Source organism: Dermacentor andersoni, chromosome 2 (assembly GCF_023375885.2).
Source record: "Dermacentor andersoni chromosome 2, qqDerAnde1_hic_scaffold, whole genome shotgun sequence".
NCBI classification, from domain to species: domain Eukaryota; kingdom Metazoa; phylum Arthropoda; class Arachnida; order Ixodida; family Ixodidae; genus Dermacentor; species Dermacentor andersoni.
Window position 1 is genome coordinate 41676082 of NC_092815.1, and position 24897 is coordinate 41700978.

The 24897-nt window shown below is 41.9% G+C and overlaps 3 protein-coding genes across 5 annotated transcripts in view; 2 read left to right on the top strand and 1 right to left on the bottom strand.

Annotated features, from left to right (window-relative positions):
• Positions 1 to 13755, bottom strand: part of LOC126542394 (uncharacterized) — a 71018-nt gene extending 57263 nt beyond the window's left edge. For 2 of the 3 annotated variants that reach the window (XR_008614919.1, XR_008614920.1), the window contains exons 1-3: positions 13633 to 13755; positions 12423 to 12556; positions 6620 to 6752 (exon numbers count right to left, since the gene is read on the bottom strand). The gene's annotated coding sequence lies outside the window, so the exon portion shown is untranslated. Of the gene's footprint in view, positions 1 to 6619; positions 6753 to 10620; positions 10650 to 12422; positions 12557 to 13632 lie in introns of all 3 variants that reach the window. The other variant, XR_008614921.1, reaches the window with a different exon arrangement.
• Positions 13756 to 13921: 166 nt separating this feature from the next.
• Positions 13922 to 19440, top strand: LOC126542380 (heparan-sulfate 6-O-sulfotransferase 1-like). Its single transcript, XM_050189432.3, has 2 exons — positions 13922 to 14670; positions 15026 to 19440. Exons 1-2 carry the CDS (start codon positions 14117 to 14119, stop codon positions 15717 to 15719), a joined length of 1248 nt encoding a protein of 415 aa, XP_050045389.1. The 5' UTR covers positions 13922 to 14116; the 3' UTR covers positions 15720 to 19440.
• Positions 19441 to 19531: 91 nt separating this feature from the next.
• unc80 (unc80, NALCN channel complex subunit) overlaps positions 19532 to 24897 on the top strand; it is a 209674-nt gene continuing 204308 nt past the window's right edge. The window contains exons 1-4 of the mRNA XM_050189428.3: positions 19532 to 20703; positions 21266 to 21314; positions 23314 to 23334; positions 24552 to 24631. Coding sequence (XP_050045385.1) covers positions 20612 to 20703; positions 21266 to 21314; positions 23314 to 23334; positions 24552 to 24631 — 242 coding nt within the window. The 5' untranslated portion in view covers positions 19532 to 20611. The remainder of the gene's footprint in view (positions 20704 to 21265; positions 21315 to 23313; positions 23335 to 24551; positions 24632 to 24897) is intronic.

Here is a 24897-nt window from a genome sequence, read left to right on the forward strand (position 1 = left end):
CACATCAGCGTGAGCTGGTGCGGAAACTTCTACGCATAATCGCTACCAGTCTTTCATTGCATCTTTTCTGGCTTGCCAAGAGTCTCTTTAAAATAAGAGTGGCTTTTTTTGATATTGTATGAGGGTCGCTCAAGTCAATTCGGGACTTTTTTTAAAAACAAATGGAAGAACAAATTTCAAAGTGTGGAAAGTGGATTTATTTTTCCACATAACCTCCAGCTACAGTTATACACTTACCCCAGTGTTTAACTAACGCCTGTGCTTCGGCATAGAAAGATTTATTACAGCGGAACCATTGTAGGATACCATTCTTCACTTCACCATCGGTGTTGAAATGCTTTCCTCCAAGGAATTCCTTCAGGGGCCCAAACAGGTGGAAATCGCTTGGTGCTAAGTCAGGACTGTAGGCGGGTTGTGGTAATAACTTCCAGCCAAGTTCCTGGATTGTTTGGAATGTGCGTTGAACGGTATGGCGGTCGTGCATTGTCTTGCAAAAAGACCACAGCCTTTGTGATCGAACCCAGACATTTCTTCCGTAAACTCTTGTGCACATCATGCAGAACACGGCAGTAATACTCGCTGTTGATAGTGACACCATGGGGAAAAAAATAAACGTGAATTCTGTTTTTCCCAGATTACACTTGCCATCACTTTACCAGCAGATGCAACTGTTCAAAATTTCTTGGGAGGTGGTGATTCTGTATGCTTCCACTGCATCGATGCTCTTGGATTCTGGGGTGAAATGGTAAACCCATGTTTCGCCACATGTCATGATGCGATTCAGAAAATTCTGGCCTTCCCTTTCGTAGCGTTCCTTCAGTTCTCTACAGACTTCAACTCTTCTGTGTCTGTCCAAAGCAGACAGCTGCTTTGGGACCCAGCGTGCACACACTTTTCGGAACAAGAAATGATCATGAATTATTGCGTTCACCGTTTTTATCCACAGATTACACATCCTTGCAATTTCACGACAGGTTATGCGACGATTGTCTACGATCAGCTGCTCCACGCGCTGAATGTTCTCAGAAATGACTATCGTGGGCTGTGATCCACCACGACGGGGATCTTCAGTAATAGAGATACGGCCATCTTTGAAGCGCTTACACCATTCAAATGTTTTACTGCGACTGAGTATCTCATCATACTGAGCCTGTAGTCTTCTGTAAATTTCGGCAGGTTTTATGCCCTCTTTCACTAAAAACTTCATCACAACACGCTGTTCCATGTAGGCGTTCACAGTGTTCACCATCTTGAATAACAGTCTATCGAGAAGCTCGGGACATGAGTGCCGTCTACCAGTAACAGGACACAGTTGCCAGTTTCTACTGCATACAAAACCTCCAGCTTAGGCGTCCATTTAAACCTGGAAAGAAAAGTCCCGGATTGAGCTGGATGACCCTTGTAGATGGGTAATTTACTGACACAGTTCTAATAATTTATCTCTGTAGTGTCTCTTTAAAGCAAGTGCACCAAGGCTGTGATTTTCCAGTCTTCTATTCTTCAGGGTGTGGCGTCAGCCAATCACTTTCGTGAGTACTCGAATGGACCCAGGCGCAGTATACTTTTTTTTTGCTGTAGCATTGGAGAAGTGACTTGAAGGTAGAATCAACTGGCAATCTGTGGGCCTGAAGTTGGTATGCTCAGCAGGCACTGTGACTTTATTTCTTTATGAAGTTCTTGCAAAGCACTTTGGAATACCTGTCGCAAACCCTGGTGGACATAAAAATGACTAGGGGAGTGATTGAGCCCTTAACAGATGTTGCTGTATATAGTTTACACAAAATGTCAACATGTGACGCTTGCCGCGAGACACTGAAGCGCCGGAGGACATGAAAGTGTTTGCATGAGCTGTTAACATGTGGCATTATTATGACAAGACAGTCGTAATGAAATACATGTGCGAAATTTTGAGAGCTCTATGGCACTGTCGTGCTTGGGATGAAAAGATCAGCAGAGGAATTAGAGAGAGAAAGCCAAGGAGAATGTTTTGAATTAGGGAAAGGAGGTGCAACTGTGGCTGGTGGCAGTCCTGATTTGTTCCCAGCGTGCACATGGTTAATAGTGCAAATGAGAATATGCATGATTTCAGAGTTACTCATTCAGCTGCCTGCAATTCACTCTTGCAGCAAGATGCAATGAAGCCCTAGAAGGTTTAATCCTTTTCTCTCTACCACTTCTGAAAGACATGTGGAGCAGGGACACTAATCTGTGTTATGTATATAGTTATTTCTTGTTTGCTACAAAATTCTATAAAACTTAATTTCATCATTTGCAGAGGCTATTTTTGCTCGTGTCAGGCTGCTGAAAATAGGTTCTGCACCAAAAATGTGGCCGACCATCCTTGTATAGTCGCAGTGGACACATTGTGTTGGGTTCAACAAAACAATTTAAAGCATGTCAAAAAAATTTGTGTTTATAGTAATGGAGTCGTATTAGCTTGCTTAGTCTCTTCTCTCTTCTACCTCTTATTGCAACTTTCCTGACCCTCCTCGGCTCTGTGCATTCTTTGTTCTTCACCATAGCCTCGGGGTGTCAACGTACATGTGAGGCAGTTACGATGTCAGTAGCCATTCTCTTTCATAATGAGTGCAATAACTATTATTAATGAGGTTTATTCAGTTAGAGACCCTGCTCAAGTACCCTTGCAAATAATGGCATCTTGCAGGCACCATGCTTTTTTTTGACAGAATCTCGCTTGTTCCAAGTATTCTGCACAACAGGTAAAGAAGGAACTCTGGAATAAAAAATGCAGCATTTCTCCCTCTGTCTGCTTGCATTTAGCATTGCTGTCACACGAAAAGTGCAGGCGATGTGCAGTCACCATTCTCCCATAACATGCAAGGTTTTAAAATTCTCAGCCTTCCCACTTGACATCACAACTAAAAGTGTGCAGATCATTTGTTAGGTGCTGGCCCAGCTCTCGGACCAAAACTGGAACCGATTGAGGCATGGCTCTAGCATGAAGAAATAATGGTGGTGCAGCTGTGGTGCGATGCTTCAAGTGAATCGAGTATTGCAGAAAAAGGACTCGATATGCTTTTAATCCCAGCACACTGTCCTGACTCGTGGCAAAATTTATGCAATGTTACACAGTTGTGACATTGTAAATAACAATGGATTTGTGCCAGGTGTTTGCTGCACATTATGCTAACTTTTTCGCTGAGCATACATGGGAAACCAGAATGTTCGCAGATTGCGAGAGCTCTCAAACACTCTGAACTTGTTATCTGCGTGACGTATGTTTCACTTATGGTGATTCACGCACAGCTGCAGATAGCAAGCATTATAGTGGGTTTCAGTCACACACTTCATGTTAGGGCCATCACTTGGACCAAGTTATTTTCTTTACCTGCTACGTAAAGCGGTGCGCGGAATATTAGGCGACAGCAAAGTACCCTGATCTCTACTGTTTTGCTGGATGCTGCTTGCTCGTCTGCGCACAGGTGAAGGCAGCAGAAACGCGGTGTCGTGTGGTGGCTTCTCCCAGAAGCAGGGCGTATGCTGCACTTACTAGTGTGTGCAGTCAAATAATACTGCGGCCGTGACAATCTTGCTTTGTAGTTTCCTGCATTTTAGGGGGTGGTGTTGTCTCTACATGTCTGGCAAGAACATTTACGATAACCTGAACTCGTATGCGATTTTTATTTTTCTTACATGAAGTGTTTTCTCAGTCATGAGTGTTTCTTGCGCGTGCCACTTGTGTTAGTGAGACTGTTGGCTCTGCAGTGGAAAATTCTGTACGTCTTCCCAATGGACTGCTCTGGCCTGTTCAAGTAGTTTACAGAACAATGGGCAGGTATTTTAGGGGAAGAAATGCTGAACTCCCGTGCACATGAACTGCCGTTGAAAAGTCTCGAAGGGCCAACTTCTGAGTCAAGGCTGGCTTCAGGCGAGGGCACTCAATGTGCTATGCAGCCCTCTATAGTAAAGATCAGGGCACGATAGGAGATAGTTGTTGAAAACGCGCATTCAGTTTGTGTTCAGTTTCACCTCGCACGATTGGCCTAGGCTGCACTGAGTTGTCAGCCGTGACCGGCGGCAGATGGCTCGAAACAGCCTTGGTCAGTAGCACAAGGCGAAACTGAATGCAAACTGAATGTGTGTGTCGAACGATGATCTCCGATCGTGCCCCAGTGGCAAAACTCATTGACTCATTCGTAAGGACATTTGCTCATATAATAAGTAATAAAGAGGCAGCTTGCTCTTGCGTCACATTCTTTTACACCAAATCTAATGGTGTAACTAGAAGCATTGAAAACATATGCATTTACTCATGCTGTCATGACAGAACTAGGCGATTCACCAAGATTAGATTTACAGTGCATTGGGGCCATGTTGGAATTAACGTTAAGACAAGCTTTGAAGTGTGGGTTAATTAAAGGCTAAATGAAAATTGCTGAACCCTCAGCGAGGCATTTCATCGCTGTTTCCCTACCGCCTCGCTGTCCTGGCAGAACCAAAGGTGGCAGCAATCTTGCATTTTGAGAACATGGATGCCGTGTTACAGGTAATGGGCACTGCAAGTTTGAATTGTGTAGGTTAATTATGAGCTTTGACAATAATTACTGAGTGCTCACTTCATACCTATTTTCATGAGTTACACATTGCACATAGTGTTTCCCAGGTCTCCTCAATAAAATAAAGTTACTTTGTTTATAGTTGGTTGAAATAGGTTGCACATTGTGGGTAATGTACAAAGTTTAAACAGTGTATCTCGATTGTAGCCTTTGTAGGAAACTAAGCAAACATTCCAGAGTGTTGGCAGCTATTCACATAGGAAGCTTGCATAACGTCCTGTAAGCACTCGACATGCAACAAAGTTAACATCATGAATGAATAGAGGGCATCTTTTGACAGATGTGCAAGCAGTCTCAAGAGCATTAGTTAAGCACTGTTTGGCCATTGACTTAAGCAAACAGTATGTCTCAAATAGTTCACATTCAGTAGAAACGGGTGCCATGTTAAGGGTAATGTGTGGAGAACTTTAAAAGCTTCTGGCTTAATTAGGAGCTTTGCAAAAAAACTACTGAATACTCACTTGCTCCCTATTTTGATATGTTCTACGACGTGCTTAGTGGGTTTCTGCAGTGTTATCGGTGAACTAAAATGAAGCACATTGTTTATATTTAGTGCAAATGCCAAAGCATCTGGAAAGACTACCTCCACCCAAGGAAGATTGCGGATAAGGAAGCCGAGTTGCCGGGTACTAGGGCATGCATGTCCCGCCAGAGAAAAGATTTTCAGGCAATAAGGACAGAGCAGGGGTCAGAGGAAAGAGAAAGGGGAGAAGTTACTGGTAGCAAGAAAGATTGAACATTCTGGTCCACAAGGTCATAGTTGCAGTCATGACCATGTGCTTTCATCTGGTGGACAGTGATGTTTACACTTAAAGACTTGTGAAGTCAATGATTCTGCTCACAAATGCACAGCGTTTTCGTCAGTTGCTTGGATTGCCTATCCACATTGAGGCTATCAATACAGGTGTGGTCATCATTGACATTAGGTAAGTTGACAAGGGCTTTGATCAGTGTGTACAGCCTGCAGCTCAAATAATAACTGGCCTGAAAACTTTGTTGCATAGCTGCAGATAGCTTGGATCTCGAGATGTGTCAGCTTTAAGAAAGCTATTTGTCCTCCTTTTGGGTTAGCCGCTGCTGGACTTTTCACAGCCGTGAGTCAAGCCCCGTTAGTGCAAGAATGCAAGTGATGCACGAGTTTGTCTGCAGCTGTATTTGCAATCTGACCAAGATCCCAGTATGTCTTGTGGTTGATGGCTGATTATGGATAGAGAATCAGCCACCGTATACCATTCCAAAGTGTACTGGGGGCAAACACAAAGGACATGGTGAGCCATTTCTGGTAAGTTGCAACAATCACAGTTGGGAAAGTCAACACATTGAAGTAGATGCATCTAATGTTTGGTAAGCGCCACACCTGGTCATAGTCTGTGAATAATGCACCCATAACTTCACTGGAGGCTATGCGGTACTCTAAAAGACATAGATGGGTTAATTCTGTGAAGGCAGCTATGGTGAATGCCCAGTTGTGACCAGTGTTCCTTGCTGCAGTTCTGATAGTCTCGGTGATGAGCAACTCGGTGTCAGGTCTGGAGAATAATAACATATCAAGTGCGCCATCATTTAAGATGTTTCTTACAGCTTTATCTGAAAGGTTGTTTCTATTCAGTCCACAGTGCCCAGTTATCGACTGGTACCAATTGTGATGTCCTTTTACTTCAGCAACATTGTGTAGCTCAGTCACATCAAGATCCAGAATATAATAGAAGTTGCTCCTCATCACAGGTATTTGCAGTGCTCGCTTTGGGTCACAAAGTGAGATCCATGGATGTGGGGGATATTCTAATAAATATGCAATGAGTTCTGTAACTGCTGATGCTTTGCAATCCAGGCAATACCTCTGATTGATGCCTATATGTGGCAACTACAACTGTAGTTGAGGCTCACAAAGTCGCAGAGCTGTCTGTATAGATGTGCAGGTGTTGCCATATTCTCTAAATATATGCTTGAGCGTAAGTTGTTCAGTCCTGGTAGTAGGACCGATGATCTTTTGTGAATTCCCAGAATAGGAACTTTTCCCTGTATTTCCCACTTCCTCTTACCTCTGTGAGGAGTAGCAGGCTAGAGACACACTCTCCAGGCCAACCTTTCCTCCTTTCTCTTCATTAATATCTCCTCCACCTCCCAGGATGGAAAGCATTGCAACAGGCTTTGACAACAACCAAGGAGGTGTGTCTGGAATACAGGGAGGTGCAAAACACAATGGTATCAATGATTTGGGATATATTCGTTCATTATTCATTCAAAAATACCCCCAAAGGCCCTCATTACGAGGGTATTACATGGGGGGGGGGCGATCACAGGCACTGGTCATAGATTATACATCATACTAAAAACAAGAGAATATAACAAAAGTAATAATAGAGTGAAACATAGGTAACATACAAGGTAATTAAGTCACAATTATTACAGAGAAAACATTGGTACATATATAGGGAAACATAAGGCAACTGCAATGAAAAGCAAACAGCAACAAACATCGAAAACACTGTCCCAAAATAATAATGGTAAGGTTAGTTGACAAGTCTTGAGCGAATTAAATCTTGAAACTTAGTCAAGTCTGGTTCTGTGGCAATGTCTGATGGTAAGGCGTTCCATTCAGTTATTGTGCGCGGTAAGAACGAATATGCATAATGGGATGACTGGCAGTTGATGCATTTGACTTTGTATGGATGGTCACGACATGGAAAGGTAACTGGTGGTGGCTGAAAGAAATCGTCATGAAGTGATGGATGGTTATAAAGCTTATGGAAAAGTGATAGGCGAGAAGTTTTACGGCGAAGTGCTAAGTTGTCCAACATAGCTTTATTCTTTAACAAGGTGACGCTGGTGTAACGTAAATAATCTGAAAAAATAAATTGCGCAGCACGGTTTTGCAAGGCTTCGGTGTCACTGATGATGTAAGTTTATTCGGGATCCCAAATGGCGGACACATATTCTAGTTTAGGACGGATTAATGTTGTGTATGCTAGTTTTTTAACATGCATTGGGGCTTCTTTTAAGTTATGTTTAATAAGTCCGAGAGTGTGGTTTGAAGAGGCAAGGATAAGATTAATATGATTATTCCATGATAAGTTTGATTGAAGATTGATGCCAAGGTACTTGTAAGTTGTGGCAAGTTCCACAGCATTGTTATTTCCTCCAGGAGAGACACGAGGAACCCTGCGAGACTTATCATGAAATAGCCCATAGGTATCGCTTGAGGCGTCATGCGCTCCCGCCACCGGCCAAGCAACTCGATAAAATGCAAGCGGTCGCATTTCGGTTGGAATTCGTGGCCTATTGGTGAAAGACATGAGTTTAGTTTTGGAAATATTTAATGGCATTAACCAATTAGAACACCATGCACTTATTTCCTCCAGGAGAGACACAAGGAACCCTGCGAGACTTATCATGAAATAGCCCATAGGTATCGCTTGAGGCGTCGCGCGCTCCCGCCACCGGCCAAGCAACTCGATAAAATGCAAGCGGTCGCATTTTGGCGACTTCAGACAAGCACATACCCACACCCAAAGTATATTAACAAAATCACGGGGGGCAAGGAAAGCGACCAATGTAGGCTCTGTTCAGAAACAGGAACACTCACACACATAATGTGGGAATGCACCTCGCTCCCGTTTTCTCATCCCCCCGTCAGCAGCGAGACTGACTGGACAGCCTGGCTCAGTTCCAGGGACGTCGACTGACAGCTTGAACTGGTGGACTGGGCGGAGAAGGCCAACCAGGCCCAGGGCCTTACTTGAGCCAAATCCCTCAGACACGTCCCCCTTTACCCTTCCCCCTTTCAATAAAGTTTATCACCACCTGGTCAGTTTGTAGTAGATGGCTATCAGTGTTACTTGTTACACATCGATAAAGTACACAATCATCTGCAAATAGTCTGATTTTGGATGACACGCAACTGGGTAAATCATTAATATAGATTAGAAAGAGTAAAGGTCCAAGTACATTGCCTTGTGGAAGTCCAGACGTAACATCAGCATAACATGAGTTGGAATTGTTAACTTATGTAAACTGAATTCTAGGTGAGAGAAAATCAGTGATTCATGCAATTATAGTAGGGTGAATAACTTAAGCTGTGAAAGTTTAAGTAACAACCTATGATATGGAACACGATCAAATGCCTTAGAAGAATCTAAAAATATTGCGTCAACTTGAAACCCAGTGTCTATCCGTACGTGTATGTTGTTAATAAATCCGGCAAGTTGGGTGTCGCATGAGTAGTCCTTGCGAAAACCGTGCTGATGCTTGAAAATAATGTTATGGTCTTCAAAGAAGTTGATGACTTGACTGTGTATGATATGTTCGAGTAATATACAAATAGGGCTGGTTAAGGAGATGGGACAATAATTAAGCAGAGAAGCACGATCACCTGATTTGAAAATGGGTATTATTTAATAAGCAATGTGCCAGTCATTAGGAATACCGCCAGTTGATAGTGACTGAGAAAATAGAGTGGTTAACATGTATTCTTAAAAATTTTATTATTGAAACCTATGTGGTTGGCACTAGATAACGTTTTAAGATTGGTGAGTAGAGATAAAACACAAGACTCACTGATGACAACCTCTTGCATTGTGGTTCCCACTAACGTCTTTAAAGATGGCAATGAGTTAACGTTTTCATGAGTGAAAATTTCTACAAACGTATGATTAAGAAGTTGAGCTCAATCTAAATCGGGGATAGGAACACCATAAGAATCAATAAGACTGATGTCGGCGCAAATTCCAGGGTTCACAACACGCCAAAAGCGACGAGTATTATTTTTTAGCATGGATGGTAAATCATGAGAAAAAAGGTTATGGCGAGTAGATTTTAGCAATGCCTTATAAGCCTTTTCACACAGTTTGTGTTTATCATGGGCACTCACGAGACCAGTCAGTTTTGCCTGCCTGTACAGTCTCTTCTTTTTGTTATTAAGTTGCTGAAGCTTGTTGGTAAACCATGGAGAACTGCTTTTGTAGGAAATGGATAACATAGGAATGGACGTGTCAATGAGTGAACTGAGGGTGGCTTTAAAGAGGACCCAGTTCTGTTCAATGGAGCGTGAATAAAAATCGTGCAGAAATTTATCTGAAGATGTTGTTAATTCATTGTTAATTACGTTGAAATTGGCTTTACCGCAACATCTTATTTTCTTTTTGGTAATTGCTCTTTTGCTCACGCAAACGTTAATGCATCCAGTTATAACATCATAGTCAGTGATGCCTTCTTCACGAGTTATATCAGAAAATATATCAGGATTGTTGGTTAGAACTAATTTATTTATTATTTATTTATAGATACTGTGATCTGAAATCAGATCATAGCAGGGTGGGTATACATAGAAATATGAAAGCATGTAAACACATACAAAATTCATCACATATGCAGGCATTTTCAGACATTGGTGATGAATACATAACATACAAGAAAAAAAACATACCAGCAAATAACGCACACGAATTCATAACATTTGCAAGCATTTTTCAAACATTGATAAGGAATTCTGGGTAACAATATCAGAATTAAGATTATTCTAGTCTGTTATTGTCCTAGGAAAAAAAGAATATTTGAAACAGTTATTCCGTGCATTCATGGGGGTTATTGATAAAACATGCCTTCGTCTCGTGTTATAACCTGATGAGTAAGTAAAGAACTTGGAAGTGTTAACCTTATAACGGCCGTTTACAAGTTGAAAGAGGAACTTTAATCGACAGATACGGTTGCGCACAGTCACCGGGGGTAATCTACTGCGTCTTACAAGCTCACCAACAGACGCACGGCCGTATGAATTAAAAACAAACCTAACTACCTTATGCTGTACACGTTCCACTTTTTTAATATTGGTTAAAGTGAATGGGTCCCAAATAATTACGGCATATTCCAACGACGGACGAATGTAGGAATTGTACGCCAGTAAACGAACACTAGACGTAGATGATTTCAGTGAGCGCCTCAAGAAAAACAGTTTACGCAAAGAATTTGCAACAACAGTATCTATGTGCTTCGTCCAGGAAAGCTCATTGGTTATCCATAGGCCCAAATATTTGTACTCTCTTACCTCTGATAGAGATGCGTTGTCAACATTATCTGCAAATTGAAGAGGTTCTTTCTTATGTGTGATTCTCATAAAAACAGTTTTTTCAATATTAATAGACATTTGCCATTGTTCACACCAAGCAGTGACCTTTGCCAGGTAATTATTTAGATGCACCTGATCATCAACAGAAGATATCTTTTCATACAAAATACAGTCATCTGCGTAAACTCTCACCGAAACTGAAAGTTCTGCGACTATGTCATTTATAAACAATAGAAATGAAAGTGGTCCCAAAACTGATGCCTAAAACTAAGTCTAGTATATTGGCAGAAGTTTCAGTGGATCGTGTTGGTTGACTAATAAGTTGGGTTAATGAAAAGTCTAGACAAGTGCTGAGAAAGGTATGTGGGGCTGCATCCGTGGCCGATATGGAGAATGTCGACCAATCGATATTTGTAAAATTGAAATCGCCAAATATGATAATTACCGACTTCGAAAAAAGCGCGCACACCTCGCTCGGCACCCGATGATACTCATCGGAAAACGCACCAGACATGGCGGGTGGATGGTAAAAAACGCCAATGATCACATGAAATGCAGCACCCTTCAAGGAAATCCAAGTACATTCAAGAAAAGAATCGATAATGATGGGTGCGGCAATAAATTCTTCCTTTATTGCGATGAGCACACCGCCCCCTCTACACTGTTGTCTATTACATCGAAAAAACTTGAAATTGGATTCACTCGTAAAGATGCTGCTATCATGAATGGTGCCATTAAGCCAGGTCTTGGTAGGTAACACTAAAGAAGCCTGGAATGAATCGATGAGCGATCAGAGTGCAACACCATTAGCGACAACACTTCTAGCGTTGGTGTATAAAAAGCAAAATTTATTATCAGTGCTACAATGTAATTTTACGGGTGAGCTGGTAGATGAACCTGTGCTTAAGGAAACAAAGGAGGAACATCATTCATCCCTGCACCGGGAAACAAGAACAGCCTGGCCTTCATTGGTGTTCCACTCATAAATGTCATTGTTCAAATGCAGTTTGTTGAAAACAAGATGTACTTGATCTCCATCTTTCTTCATAGTTTGCTAGAACTGGAGAAGTTTCCGTCACTTTTCGCGAACTGCTTCCGAGTATTATCGCGAGATGCTCAAGTTAGTGTTTTTCAACTTATGGCCGCGGTCAGAACCAGTTCAACTTCCTTCTCATTGAAAAATTTGGCTATGATAGGCCGCTTCTTCTCAGACGAAAAGCGGCCCACACGATATGCTCTCGAGAATGACATCGCAGTAAGCCAAAGTTTTTGGGTACAGAAGTTATTTACGAGTCGTTCTGACTCTTCCCAAGTTTCAGACCTCGCCGAATCTGTTAAGCCATAAAAGAGAATGTTAGACTGCCTAGAGCGATTTTCCTGGTCGTCAATTTTTTTTTGTACACCTACGAGACTGTTGTCATTGCTCGCGACGGACTGAGCACATGGAGCTGCTGCAAATTGTTGCTCTAGATCAAGGACACGCTTTGTCAGTTTTTCTGAATCATTCTTTAACTCAAACTGAATTTGAAGCACCTTGTTAACAGATTCTTGAAGTACTGAATTGCTAGCTTCAACACGCAAGATAGAGCCAGCCCCTAGGTCTAGCTTTTCCTCTTGAGCCTTGGTCATGGGTCCTCGGTTAAGCTCGACATCACCTCTCAGAACAAGCAGGCACATCAGATACGATACACATGCGTGAACACTTTTGAAAACATGAGGGGGCCACGACACCGCTAAAAGACATCATCATCATGATAAGAATAAGTATCATAGTAGCTAACCTGTATAAACATCAGCGGTGAGCGTAGGATCGCAGTGGCGGTGCTGTGGCCCAGGGCGGCGTTGGAATGCGTGCACTTTTGTACTGCCCGCTCAGCTGACTCAGTCCCACATTGTCATGAAAGCTCTTGAGAAGCTGTAATCAGGGCGTTTGTACAATATCAGTGACAGAGGATGGCATTTGTGTGTCTAGCCAACAGCCAAAGAAAAACACATTTCATGAGGCGTGTGTGCAGGTACCGTAGTGGTGTGGGCTTCCTCGATTGTGGCAGAAGTCTAGGTACAACCAAGGCAAATTTCGTCAATATAAGAGCAAACATTATATGGCTGATGGTCGTAAGGTAAATTTGTGCGAGTGTATTATGCCCTTTGCAAAATAATTTCTTAGGCAAGGGCTCTGAAGCAATATGTCTGCAACGTTTTTCAGTTTCCTGAGAGAAGTGCATATATGCCACACAGAGTTCTTATTGAGTGCTAATGGGGCCATGTGCGGTGTAATGTGTGGCCAAAGTTTAATGTTTTTCACCTAAATATATACTTTGGAAATATTTATTGAATTCCAATTTTCTCCTATTTTTCAGCCATTATACGAAGTAATATGTAGTGTTTGTCCTCTCTTCTTGGAGAACTGAGAGTGGCACAGACTTCATATTTGGTGAAAATATGGGGAGTACATTATGTCTGATCTTTGTGCAAAGCTTAATATGTGTTCATGTACGTGGCAGGTTAATTATGCCATTACACAGATGTCATATATGCATGTTTCCCCAGTGTCATGACGAAATTAAATGTCATGCCAAATTTAAATTCGAGTTATCAATTTCATGATCGAGTCATATGCAGGCAACATAAAGTCTGTGGTTGCATGGCTATTGAAGTTAATGCTATGCTCGAAAAAAAAAAAAAAGCGGATTATGCAAGGTTGCACAATTAAGTCAGTCCACTAATTATCAAATATTCAATAACAGTTGTTGCCTCAAAACAATAACAGTTGTCAGTGGACGCCGACACGTAAGGTAGAGTTCATTGTTCTCTTCTTCGGTTTCTTTTTTATCATTCATATTGTCCGTCGATCGCGAATGAAAGAAAAAAATACATAATGAAACCACACAGTGAAAGAGAGGAAGAAAGAGATGAAGTCGGAGCACAAATTCGCAGTTTGATTTTTTCACCCCTAATTTCCTCGATTGCGACGACTCGAGAGCGTATTACCTCATCCTGCTGCCCATTGCCCCATGCCCGCGCCCATCCATCTCCTGCATGTTTAGTAAAAGGTAAAGGTGTTTAGTAAAGACGTTTAGAAAGTTGAGCTCTGCGACTACGCCGCCACCTGTGCGCGCATCGAATTCATAGATAATGAGGTGAGAGAGAGAGAGAGAGAGAGACGGGAAGCTATTTTTGATCTGCATTTTCGGTTTCGAACTTGCGAACCATGCTTGCGTAAAGCTTCTCCGTGGCGTTTTCCGCCGAGCGAGCGCAGCGCCTCCTGGCCAGCTCGTCGACCTTTCGCACGCTTCCACTTCCACTTACGACTTCCATATTATCATGACTTCACTCCCACCTGCGATTCTCCCCCTTTTTGTCAACAAACATGGCAACTTGCGTGCTTATGCTTCCGAAACGATGATTCTTGTGTTCTGCATCCAGCGACAAGCAACGTGCTCGTAGATGAAGAAAGCATAGAAAGTATTGTGGCATGCACTGTTTTACGCCGACAGTTTGTCGGTCAGCGCTGGTTTGTGTAGCGTTTGTGACCGCTTTCGTGTTTATTTTGATCAGCTCTGGCAGCTCGTCGTCTCGACTTGCTTACCACTGGGTGCGACTAAAGCCCTCAAATTATTGGCAGAAGTTCAAAGAGCATCAGCTAGTTCACGTGTCGCAGGCAGCGAGCTATTATGCTTCTAACAACACAGAAGACGGACATCATCAAAGCGAGTTCAAGCCTTCGACCGTCCAAGACGAGGACTTCGACATAAGCGGCTCGGATGTTGTCGTTTTATTACAGATACAAAACGCCGGTGCTAATTTCTTAGAACGGCGATTAATTGAAGACCTAGTGTTACAGAGACCTTGTGCATGCCGTCGAGGCCGAAAAATTTGTCACTGCTTCAGACCTCGCAAGCGCAGTTCGTGGCTCTTCAGTAGGTACACGCTGGGATGGAAATGTGGTGTCCATCCGGACTGGACTGAATTGAATACCTGTGTAGATCGCGTGCTCGACGAAGACGAAGGAGTCCCCACGAAACGCAGGCGAGTGCTGAATCAATATCAACAGATTATCTATGGGCGTAATGCGTAGCCATAAAGTGACCGCCGTCTGTGCCGCAGTTAATCACTATTTGCTCTTGGCAAAGTTGTAAGCATGTGTAATGCGTAAAATTTTCTATAGACAAACCCGACCCATTCGTATTACAGTGTGAAGTGGATGCAAAACAGGTGATTTCAGAAGGTGTTTGCGCAAAAATAAAAATATTTAATACAGTTCACACGGGTCTGGTTTTGATGCTCTCTGATATGGCAAAGAAATCAAGTTACCCTTGTGAGTCTTTCTGAACAAGATAGAAACTGCCGCAAATTCTCTGCTAATGTTTCTTTAATTTCACAGGTATTTTTACATAACCGTGCTGAGAGATCCCGTCGCCCGGTTCCGCAATGAATGGCGGCGGTTCCACCAGAATCGAGGCTGGCATGGCTCCCGGCCCCATCCTCACTTTTGCTTGGACCAACCAGTGTCAGTGCCTGCTCCCAGTGTCTGCTTTGAAGGCAGGAGACCTGAAAATATCACCCTTACTGAGTTTGTGTCCTGTTCAGCAAACCCTGCACTTAATCGCCAGACACACATGCTTGCTGATCATGGCCTCATTGATGGCTGTCCTCAGAATGATTCAGTTGGATTGTTGCTTACCAAGGAGGACCGTGACATGGTTCTTTTGACCAGTGCAAAGAAAAACCTGGAACACATGGCTTTCTTTGGCCTTGCAGAATTCCCTCGTCTTTCAGAATCTCTATTTGAGGCTACATTCAAGTTGAAATTTCGAAGAAGGGCAAGGCCACGTAAATTTTTACGTGGTCGGCTGATGGGACGTGGTCATGCAGTACCTTCGCCCGGTGAAGTGGAAAAGGTGACAGCTGCCAATAGTTTGGACACAGAATTGTACAACTATGCCAAGGAGCTTCTTTTTGATAGATTTCACAAACTTCGTGACAGTGACCCAGCTGTAGAAAGGAATAGCAACAACATAGATTCAGAAGATGATGAAAACTGGGCAGAAGAGGAAGACTTCTTTGATAACATATAGCAATGTTTTATTTTAATACTAAATTTAATCCAGCTAGATAGACTATTTGGATTACTTTCATGTGTTAGCATAACATAAAAGAAATTGATCCTCAAACAATGATGACAAAAAAAAATGCAGTAACCTGCTTGAATCAAGGTTTGGAAGCATTTTCTTTGCAGGTTTTATGCTCTTCATTTAATATTCAGGCAGTTGCACATCTGCACCAACTAGATTCAGTTGCCAATCTCTCAGTGATGCTATCATAACCCATGGTTCTTTAGCAAAAATGTGGGCCCTAGGCTCTTTAACTATTGGTATTCGCAAATTGAATTCACTTTTCTGTTCACTGCTGTTACTGTGTTGAGTGCAGCTTTTACAGAAGCAGGATTGGCAACTTATGCAGGTAATGTTTCAGTTTTAGTTTTATCTGTACTGCACCATTAGCTAACACCACAGGTTCCATTTAAAACAGTTCTTGAAAGCTGTAAGTGTGTGTGCTGTGTTGCATAATCAATAGGAAACTTTGGAGTGTACAGTGTGGTACAAGTGACTGCAGTTATCATGGGCCTGAAGCAAAGTACATTGAGCAGTCACACACAGTTATTTATGAAACTTCATGTACATACTTTAGCTGGTGTCTGGTTTAAACAGCCTTTATCACCATAATGTTGTTACTTTTAGTGTATATGTGACGTTCCTCACATTGCTGGTGTGTGTGATTGTGGAAAACAATGCAAGTTTGTTACTGTGTACAGCCTGATAGAATAGGGGGAAAGTGGAGAGTTTCAGTGTTTGTAGTGTATGAATTCAACAAGGTGTGAGCTTAGATTTACAGATTGAACCTATGGTTTCACTTGGCCTCTGCTGCCCAGTGCAATTGCTGCTTATGGACCGTGTCCTGTCATTACATTGTGAGTGTTTCCCACCAACGAACTGCAGCTATTGATTGAATATTGTGTTTTTATGACTAACAGAGTGCAGCTAACGATTAAAAGGACACTAAAGATAAGCACTAAATAAGTTCAGACATATAAAGTATTCTTTCAAAACTCTGTTTTAGTTCATATTGCAGGAAGAGGTTGATTACTGGAAGAGAAAATGAAAGTCCTAGTTTCATTTTTAGAAATGTCGCACTGGAATGTCAGTGTGACTTCACGAATTTCGAAGCTTTTTATTTTATTTGGGCCGTTGTGGTTCATTAGTACTTCATCAGTCCAGTCCAATCATTGGGTCTTTTAGAATTCGATGTAGTCGATCTTTTACAAAAGTTAACTAGGCCCGAGAAAATGCGGTCAAAATCCATGACATTATGGCAAGGTGGTAGGGATACTTCAAAGGCAACTACAATGAAATTTTACTTAGGCTAAATTAGTTGTAAATGAGTAGTATATACTTGCTGCTGAAGCAACCTTGGTGAAGTTGCAGGGCTGGTAATTGTCTAATTGCACTATTAACAGCCTTTAAGTAGCACCTAAGCAGATGACATGTACACCTGGTGGTTGAGCTGGCATGACGTAAGTTCCAGCACGTCACCTCCAAAATTTTTCACCATGCCGTAGGAAGACATGGGAAATGGCTAATCTCGTAGGTCATGCCTGGGAGCCTTGCATTCTTAGTCATGCATCAATTCCAGTGAGCGGTGTGGAAGTGTTTGTTTCAGTTTCAGTATCTAAAACACCTACATTTCCAAGCTTTTCGTGACACATCAACTCGTAGTTGAAAAATAAAATTTAGCATGGAGACTGCTGTATACTTACGCTGTCTGAAACTAGGCTTTTTATGTGGCGTGAAATTTCGTTCCATTTGGCTCTAGGGTGCGTCACAACCTGTCTTTTGTTTTTGCTTCTTTTCTATGTTACTTTGTTACTCTTTTCTATGTTCTTTTTACAATAAGGGTGTTTTTTGTAGTGTTCTCTATCGGTTGTTTATTAAGCTCAAGTTACTTTCTTCTTTAGCATCACTTTAAATATTGGAAGTGTTTCCCTCTTATAGAATGCAGCTGTTATTATATTTGTCTTTATAAGTGCAGCTTCTCTGACAAGTAACATGAGCCCGTGAAACATATGGAAAGATTCAGACTTTTATAACACTTTCTGTGACAAAAAGAAGGCACTTAGTGATCTATTTTTGAAATGCTGGCCCTTCAAATCTGCATGTCTTGCATCATTCTATATATCTCCTTATGCTTGTCTGATTTTCATATGATTTGTTTCACAATATGGAAATGTCCTCCAGTATTATTTCTTTTGTGATATCTTTGCTATCATTTACAAATTCATTGTGAGCTGACTGAAATTTTAAATTTGCTTTTGCTATTATTAATCTGAAAGAAAGAGAATTAACGTGAAAACATGTGAATATTTGTTACAAGACTTCAGCTACATGTATGTGAAATCCATCATGACTATTGTGAGTGATGTCGATGTAATATAAACAATGATGCCTCATTTTTCTTACCACATTACATGGTAGCTTGTACATTGAAGGCAAGGAGTGAATATAAGTTCAAGTTGGTGATAAGGAGGGCTGTGTTTGCCAAGATAGTTGCATTTCTGAATCACTTACCTTGAGTTTAAGGGCTCAAACATGCTCTGTAATACCATGATGAGGGAAGCAGCACTAAGCTTGCATCCTGGCACTTTGTAGTAGTGTCTCGATACAGTGTAAGGTAAAAGTTACCTTTGCAATTTGCTGTGTGATGTGCTGCATAAATTTCGGAAGGCCATTTATATCTGGTGCCCTGGATATCGGTATAGTAGGATACAACTTAAATAAACAGCCGTTGGCAACCAAGGCACACGGACTGAGCTGCGTTGTTACTCTGCCAGTCAATCACAGAAGCAAACAAAATCGTTGTCATGTGACCATTTCAAAATGGCGTCGTACTTGATACCTCCGGAGCGTCTGCTGCCCTTGTAAAGTCTTTTCATCAATGAAAGTGATGAGGTGTGCAACAGCCATGGATATAGTGTATGGAGTCTGAGCATTTCACTCTTCAAAAGTCCACGGTACAGTTCATTTCACTGCTTAGCCCGTTTCACTCGTGAAACTTCACTGCCAACTAAAGTGAAACTTGACAATAAATAGTTGCAGCAAAGCGTGCATTTTATTTCAGTTCAATAAAGAATTAGGCTTTCACCGTTCCGCTATAATAGACGAGTGAAAACGTACAAAATTATGTGGTTATAATTTTATTTTTGTGGTTACCGCCTTATTTAGGTAACAGGAAAAAACTTAAGTACGAACTATTTGCAGCCTCGCGGAGGAACGGTGGCTGGCGGTTATGAGGGTGTGGGTGGGGCTTCACTGCAGACTTGAGTTGTATCCGACTATAGGTGTGAATTTTTGCACATTCCTGACACTGTTTATGCATCGTATGCATTAACATATCAATGTAATTCAGGAAAGAACACGAACGACACATAGTTCATGCCATGTTGTGCTCGCGTAGGTGCTGCCACTTTTCACAATCTGGACAAGAAGTCCTCTGAAAAGTTGGTCTGCATGGCCAGTTGTTTTATGGTGTGCAGTACCAGTGATATTACTCTTTTAAACACTGTTTTTCAAGTTTTTCTCACTGCAGGAGCAGTCGAAATGCATATGGTCTTTACATGTTTGCATATTTTTTATTTGCTCATCCGGGCGAAGTGCTGCTTATTTTCCTGTGTACCTATATCACGTGTTATACGTATGTGTTGTATGTACATACCACAAGAAGCAATAAATGCTCTCCGTGTTATGTGTGTTGCATTTCATGTTTGTGGTACGCTCAGCATGCCTTTTCATGCAAAAAACATTGTTTTCCATCCTCTTACATGCTTTCATAATGCATATAAATCCTGTGCATGTAAGAAGGAATCTTAAATTTCTTTTGCAGGTGTAACAACTTTTTTATGAAATTGTGAAACTGCTTCTTGATATAGATAAAATACAATGCTACATGCTAAATTGAGGGCTGCATTGTGTGTTGCTAAATTTTCAGGGTCTGTTCAGAAAAAAAAAAGAAAAAAAAACCGCTTGAATCACCTTCAGTGATACACTATGCGCAGGCGTCGCACCGATGCAATTAACACTGAAATGTAAACTTCTTTGTTTCAAGCAAGCACAGCCAACTTATAATTCTGAACTGTAGGTATGACTGTTAGCACACAATATGTTAAATATAGGCGCAGTATAGGGTCTAACAAATGCTGTCAAATAAGAGGTTCCAACAAAAAGTAGCGACACTTTCTTTTGGTCATCGCCAATGACAGTCCATAAGCTTTCCCGATTAGTTCCATAAAAGCGCTTGCGTAACTGGTAGACTTGTCTACATTGTCTCGCTTTGTATAGTAGTTGCGTATTTTGAACTCTATACATTCTACGCAATGCTCACGTAGTCTAGTGCGAGGAAAGAGCGATCGTAGGCCACGTACTACTACTAGGACGTCAAACTAATACGGCTGACTGCACGGGATCTGTTTCAGATATGCTGCTCCACAAGTGTGCTGCACAGTGAAGCATCTCGTGCATTTAACTAGACGTGACCACGTCCGCATCGAAAAGAATATCGCTCGCCGAAATATGTACGTGAAATAGTACGCCGATTCCGTGCAGTACTGGCTGTGTCGCCCGCTATACCAACCGCCTGTACCAAAGGTGCCGCGGCTCCTTGTCGCGGCGGCGCTCCCTTGCTCGAGCGGCCGGATGGAATCTGCGCGGTCACGTGCTCTCCGGATGCGGGGGATCATCCAGGCAAAGATGGACGACGATACGTGAAGAGGCGCCGGCGAGCTCCTTTAACACGAATGTTTTTTCCCCAACATTCCCATTGTTTTCTCTTCCACATCCTGGTTACTGCTTGGTAGAACGTACGTTAAATCACCCTGCAACGAAAACGTCCTAGGTTTTTATTGCAAGATTCAGTCGGTATGCCGAAACGGAAACTAGAAGAGGATCAACATGAACCCGACGAGCTGTCAGTGCCTCTGCCGATACAAACGTTTCTCTGGCGACAGACAAGGTATACTTTTTAAAGACCAAATTCGCTTTCGCGTGCATAACACTCCGGCAAATATGGTCTGTTGATTCTGCTGTGTTGCCGGCAAACGTTCCGCGTGAGCTCTGCTATTGCGTTGTAGCATCGTGCGTATGTAGTGAAACCCATGAATTCTCTAATTAGCTCTTCGTTTCTTGCATATAGCTCTAAGTAGTTCAAAAAGTCAAGCTTTGTACGTTGTCTGGTGTGCTCGCACCTTCGTCACTGAAGCGTTCGGTACCTAATTGATATGTGTTACACAGCTATGCCGATATATGCCATGCTTGCGAATTCAGTCACAGTTTAATTGTTGATAGGCGGAGGGGGTTGCGTTCACTTTTATTTCGTATATTCGGGCCACCGCTATCTGCACGCGTTGTACACTGTTGAATTGTACTCCTCTTGCACACTGACTTTTTTTCCCTCTTTTAAACATAGTTTATCCATTGATTATATATAAACTCCCGAATCTAACTGCATGACAGCCGGATTGACGTGCTAGTCTTGCGTAGCGTACCACTTATACGTATTATTTGTATCTTTTCAGCCCATTCATACGTCCAAAAATTGGCAAAGCCCATGATGCATCAGCGATGGTACGGTGCCTTATTTGACCGTTCTGCACAGCAAAAAATGCAATTTTTGATTGAACTAGCTGAACGTGTGCAGGGCCATCTGTTCTGCACGGCAGGTTCTTAACGCTTTCAATGAGACGATGTTCAATACAGTCCGCTTTGTCAAAGCTTATACATTAATCCCACTTATGTGTAGAAGGTGCAATAGTTGGTGCCAGCTTTTCAATATTACACCGGCATTCTGCTAGGCCAAGGAAATTGGGGCATTTCCACGGGAATTATGTTGCACATTGTACATGTTTCATGTTAGCATAAAATAGTTCAGACTTACAGCTCTTTAGGTGTATAAAAAGGCTCACTGGGAGAGTTTCCGTGATATCCTCTTTTAGGGTGACCATTTCAAGATGGGCACCGCATAGAACATGGTGTCTTGGCATAGGGTTTGCTTACGAAACATCTCTGCACATTAAGAAAATTTAAGGTAGTGGTCACAAATGGCGGACACACGCACTGGTAAGCCTGGTATAGATGCAAGCCATATTAACTACTCCTTCCTCTTTCAGTCTGTGCTTCTCTGCATTCCACAAGGACTAATGAGCTTGGTCTCCTTCTCTCAGAATGTGCAGCGCCCTTCGTTCTCATCCCTATTACCCGTCTGAAGTCTTTGGCAATGCGATCGCAATGCAGCTTCGACTACTGCACCAACCCATGCATCAGTGATGCCATATGACCTCACCCCCCAATTTTTGTGATGTACAGAGATGATTTTTAAACAAACCCTATGGCAAGAAATTTGGCATACTTTTTGAAGTTGTCACAATAAAGAATATTTTAGTTCATGATTTGTTGCATGTTCGAAAAATTGATTCTGGAGTTGTGGCTATGTAAATGAGCCAGAAAAGCTAAACAAAAATTTTGTGCAACTTCTTTAAAGCTTTTGTCTCAATACCTGCTTGAGCAGCCATCCCTGATGAGGAGGCTGAATCAGCCTTGAAAACGTCGGACCTCTCCCCTGAGAACGTTGCTGGACAAGTTTTCACTGCTTTAAGTGTCACAGAGCCAACGAAATGTTTGTTGAAGATGTTTACCTTTAGATGTTGAAGACAGTTACCTGATAAAAATGGGAAACATTGAGCTGAACAATGTTGTACCTCTGCTATGCAACAGCTGGACTTTAACACCATTCTGTGCAGCGCATTAAATTTACATATGGTGTAATTGGCAAATACAGGAATAGGATTCATTAGATGTTATGTCAAGCTCTTCTGAAGTAGGTACAGACCATGCTGCGTGCATTTAACATTGGCTGAATTTTTTCCTTGTGTCAATCAAGGCTTCCACCGAGTTGTCTGCACTGCAAAGCCCTGCAGGATGAGAGGTGTTGATTTCATTCTCAAAGCTTCCCAGTACTAGGAGCACCCCTGAAGCCCTACTATGTAGCTTGGCATCTGCTCAGTTCAAGCATCTATCGCTATATATTTGCGCACTTGGCAAAAGGTGTGCCTAATTGTTTCAGGTCTTATAGGTCAAACCTTCTTACAACATTAACACCCATGAAATACTGTATTACATTTCTCACTCAGGGCAACTTTCTTGTGAACCAATTGGTTCATGGGATATAAAGCCAGCATTGCAGTGCTGTCTTCTGTATAGCGCTGTAGCACTCTAGTGCCAGTGGAGATGAGATTAAAAAAAAAATCATTGAAAAATGGTGAAGCTTTGTCCTATATATATTCCTTATATTTCTAATGAAAAAGACAAACATTTACTGCACTCTTGGTAATTAATATATCAATAATTTTAATTGCCATGCCATCATAGTACTTCTGCAGAAGAAATGGCATCATGTACAGTTCCTTTATTCATGCAAAAGTTATGCTCATTAAGAAAGGCGTCTGCTGGAGCTCTCTATCCGCGTTTACTTACTGGAATTTCTTAGTCTTGGACTGTATATTTTTGTGATCGTAAGGGAACTGCAAAACATTTTTTAAAGCCTACACTTTTTACTTTCGTTTTTCAGGAGCAAAGAGAAGCATGCAAGGTGAGTATTTCAAAATTTTGGTTCCTGCCTGATTGGGGCTCAGGTATTGTGTACCAGCACCATTTTTTGCAGTTTAGTTCTTGTGGTGTGTCATAGAAGTAAGTAAATAAGGAAGAAGCCCACTGTCGTAGGAAAAATTCTGCTCCAGTGCACATTGAAAGTTCATCTTATAACACAAGAGCAGCCAGCTAGAAAATAAAACAGAAGGCGTGATGTTTGAGAGGAGATTCTAAACTTTGCAGGTGCTACTTTGGCTGTGATAAAATTATGTGCAGTGTTGGTGTAATTACTGTCTATCTTTATTAACTTTCCTCTCCTGGTTCTCTATTCCTTCCCCTTATATTTTTTTCATGGCTGTGGGACAGTTCAGGTGTCCACTGACAAGTGAGACTGTTACAGTGCACGTGGCCTTTCCTTTCCTCCCCTCCTTTTTGTCCTTTGCTAGTACAATAAATACTACTAGTGCTATAACCACTGCCTGTGTAATGGTAGGGCTCTTGCTGGCTAGTGATAAACAGACAAGAAAGTTCTTGTTAGAAGATATCATGAGCTTGATGGTAGTACCAAAGGTAGAGTCTTGCTATTCGGCTATGGGATGAACAATGCTGAGACAGTGGTGCGCAGTGCTTCTAGAGGTATGTAATAAATGACATGTAATGCACCTCACAATTTCAGCAAAGAAATGAAATGTTTAGCCGCCGTGGTTGCTCAGTGGCTATGGTGTTAGGCTGCTGAGCACAAGGTCGCGGGATCGAATCCCGGCCACGGCGGCCGCATTTCGATGGGGGCGAAATGCGAAAACACCCGTGTACTTAGATTTAGGTGCACGTTAAAGAACCCCAGGTGGTCGAAATTTCCGGAGTCCTCCACTACGGCGTGCCTCATAATCAGAAAGTGGTTTTGGCACGTAAAACCCCATAATTAAAGAAAAAATTTAATGAAATGTCAGCCAACACTCATTGCCTGAATAGATGTGCCAACTGATTATGAAAAAGTTGAAGACACGCACATTTACAACTAGTAACAGTGCTTTTATAATAATGCTGCACAACTACGATTGGCCAAGAGATAAGGCAATGTGGTAACACTGGTGTTTCACTGCACTGTTCCCCTAGTTAGATTCATGTTGTGCCACCACTTCATTTTTTGTCAACAGAGTGTCGTGCATTTTTCTGCGTGTATGCTGATGTCTGCCTTCTTTTTTTTTTTACTTCCAGTCCTTTGAGAAAGTATTGGTGCAAAATATTCAGTTCGGCTTATCACCCAGTTTGACTGTTGCTATCAAGAGCATCAAGAGGTTTGTGTTTCTTTGTCTTCCTGCTTATATGACTAGAATAATTAATCTTGCATGTGGAGCTAAATTCAGCAAAATCTGTACTGCAGTGATAGTACTGTACTTACTCAATTCTAAAGGTCACGAAATTTTCACGGTGAGAAATCAACAATGCATTGCTGTCAGTCGTAACATTCTCCTTGATGTTCATTTTTCAGAAATTATAAATCCAATGCCATTGATTTCTATCTTACCAGATTTTTATGATAAGAGAGGGAGTAATTGCGATT

Excerpts from the sequence above, each read along its gene's own strand:
- LOC126542380 (XM_050189432.3), top strand. The coding sequence starts at position 14,117 with ATGCACTGTTTTACGCCGACAGTTTGTCGGTCAGCGCTGGTTTGTGTA. Across the intron at positions 14,671-15,025 it reads GGAGTCCCCACGAAACGCAG|GTATTTTTACATAACCGTGC; the intron begins GCGAGTGCTGAA and ends TTAATTTCACAG.